General features: G+C 68.1%; 1 protein-coding gene across 1 annotated transcript in view; it reads right to left on the bottom strand.

Moving 5' to 3' along the window:
- Positions 1-75: 75 nt before the first annotated feature.
- MPZ (myelin protein zero) overlaps positions 76-587 on the bottom strand; it is a 10,246-nt gene continuing 9,734 nt past the window's right edge. Inside the window, exon 7 of the mRNA XM_009880807.1 lies at positions 76-183. Within this exon, the coding sequence (XP_009879109.1) occupies positions 76-183 (108 nt within the window). The remainder of the gene's footprint in view (positions 184-587) is intronic.

Genomic DNA, 587 nt, shown 5'->3' with positions numbered 1-587 from the left:
CCCTTTCCTCCCCCTCGCCCACCCCTGAGCCAGGACCCCGGGTGAAGCTGGGGGGTCGATGTGGGGGGGACACGGCTAAGTCCCATGTCCCCTGGCGTGGAGGTGGCCCTTGTGTGAGGGGATGGCGCGGAAATGCCCTTTTCCCTGGGGCAGCCCCCGCTTTCCAATCCGTGGTGGTGCTGTCTGCGGGGGATGTGCAGAGCAGGGAGACACCGATGTCCCGAGCGAGGGAAGCCCCTGTCCTGTCCCGGGGGTGGGATGCTGCAGGGGAGGGAAAGGTCTCGCTGCAGCCCACCATCTCCCCAGGCAGTGGGATGCTCCCAATCCTGGCACTGCCCCCTCCCCACACTCCTGTCTTTGTCACCGTCCCCTCCCCTGAGGGGGCTTTTAGAATGTGTAAAGAATAAACCTTCGGGGAAGAGGAGTCGGGCTGGTGTGTTGTCTGTGGGAGGGGGTGTGGGGATGGTCACCCACCCCGCGGGACCCCCGGGCCCCCCTTCTCCCGGGGAGTGGGGTAAAGCCCCCCGGGATCCCCAGGGCCAGGCTGTCCCTGTCCGGGGGCGGGGGGGGAGGGGAGGGGTGGGCCC

The sequence above is a fragment of the Charadrius vociferus genome, unplaced genomic scaffold, assembly GCF_000708025.1.
Source record: "Charadrius vociferus isolate BGI_N301 unplaced genomic scaffold, ASM70802v2 scaffold1863, whole genome shotgun sequence".
Taxonomy (NCBI): domain Eukaryota; kingdom Metazoa; phylum Chordata; class Aves; order Charadriiformes; family Charadriidae; genus Charadrius; species Charadrius vociferus.
The sequence above is the reverse complement of the archived record's forward strand: the minus strand, read 5'-3'. Positions and strand labels throughout refer to the sequence as shown.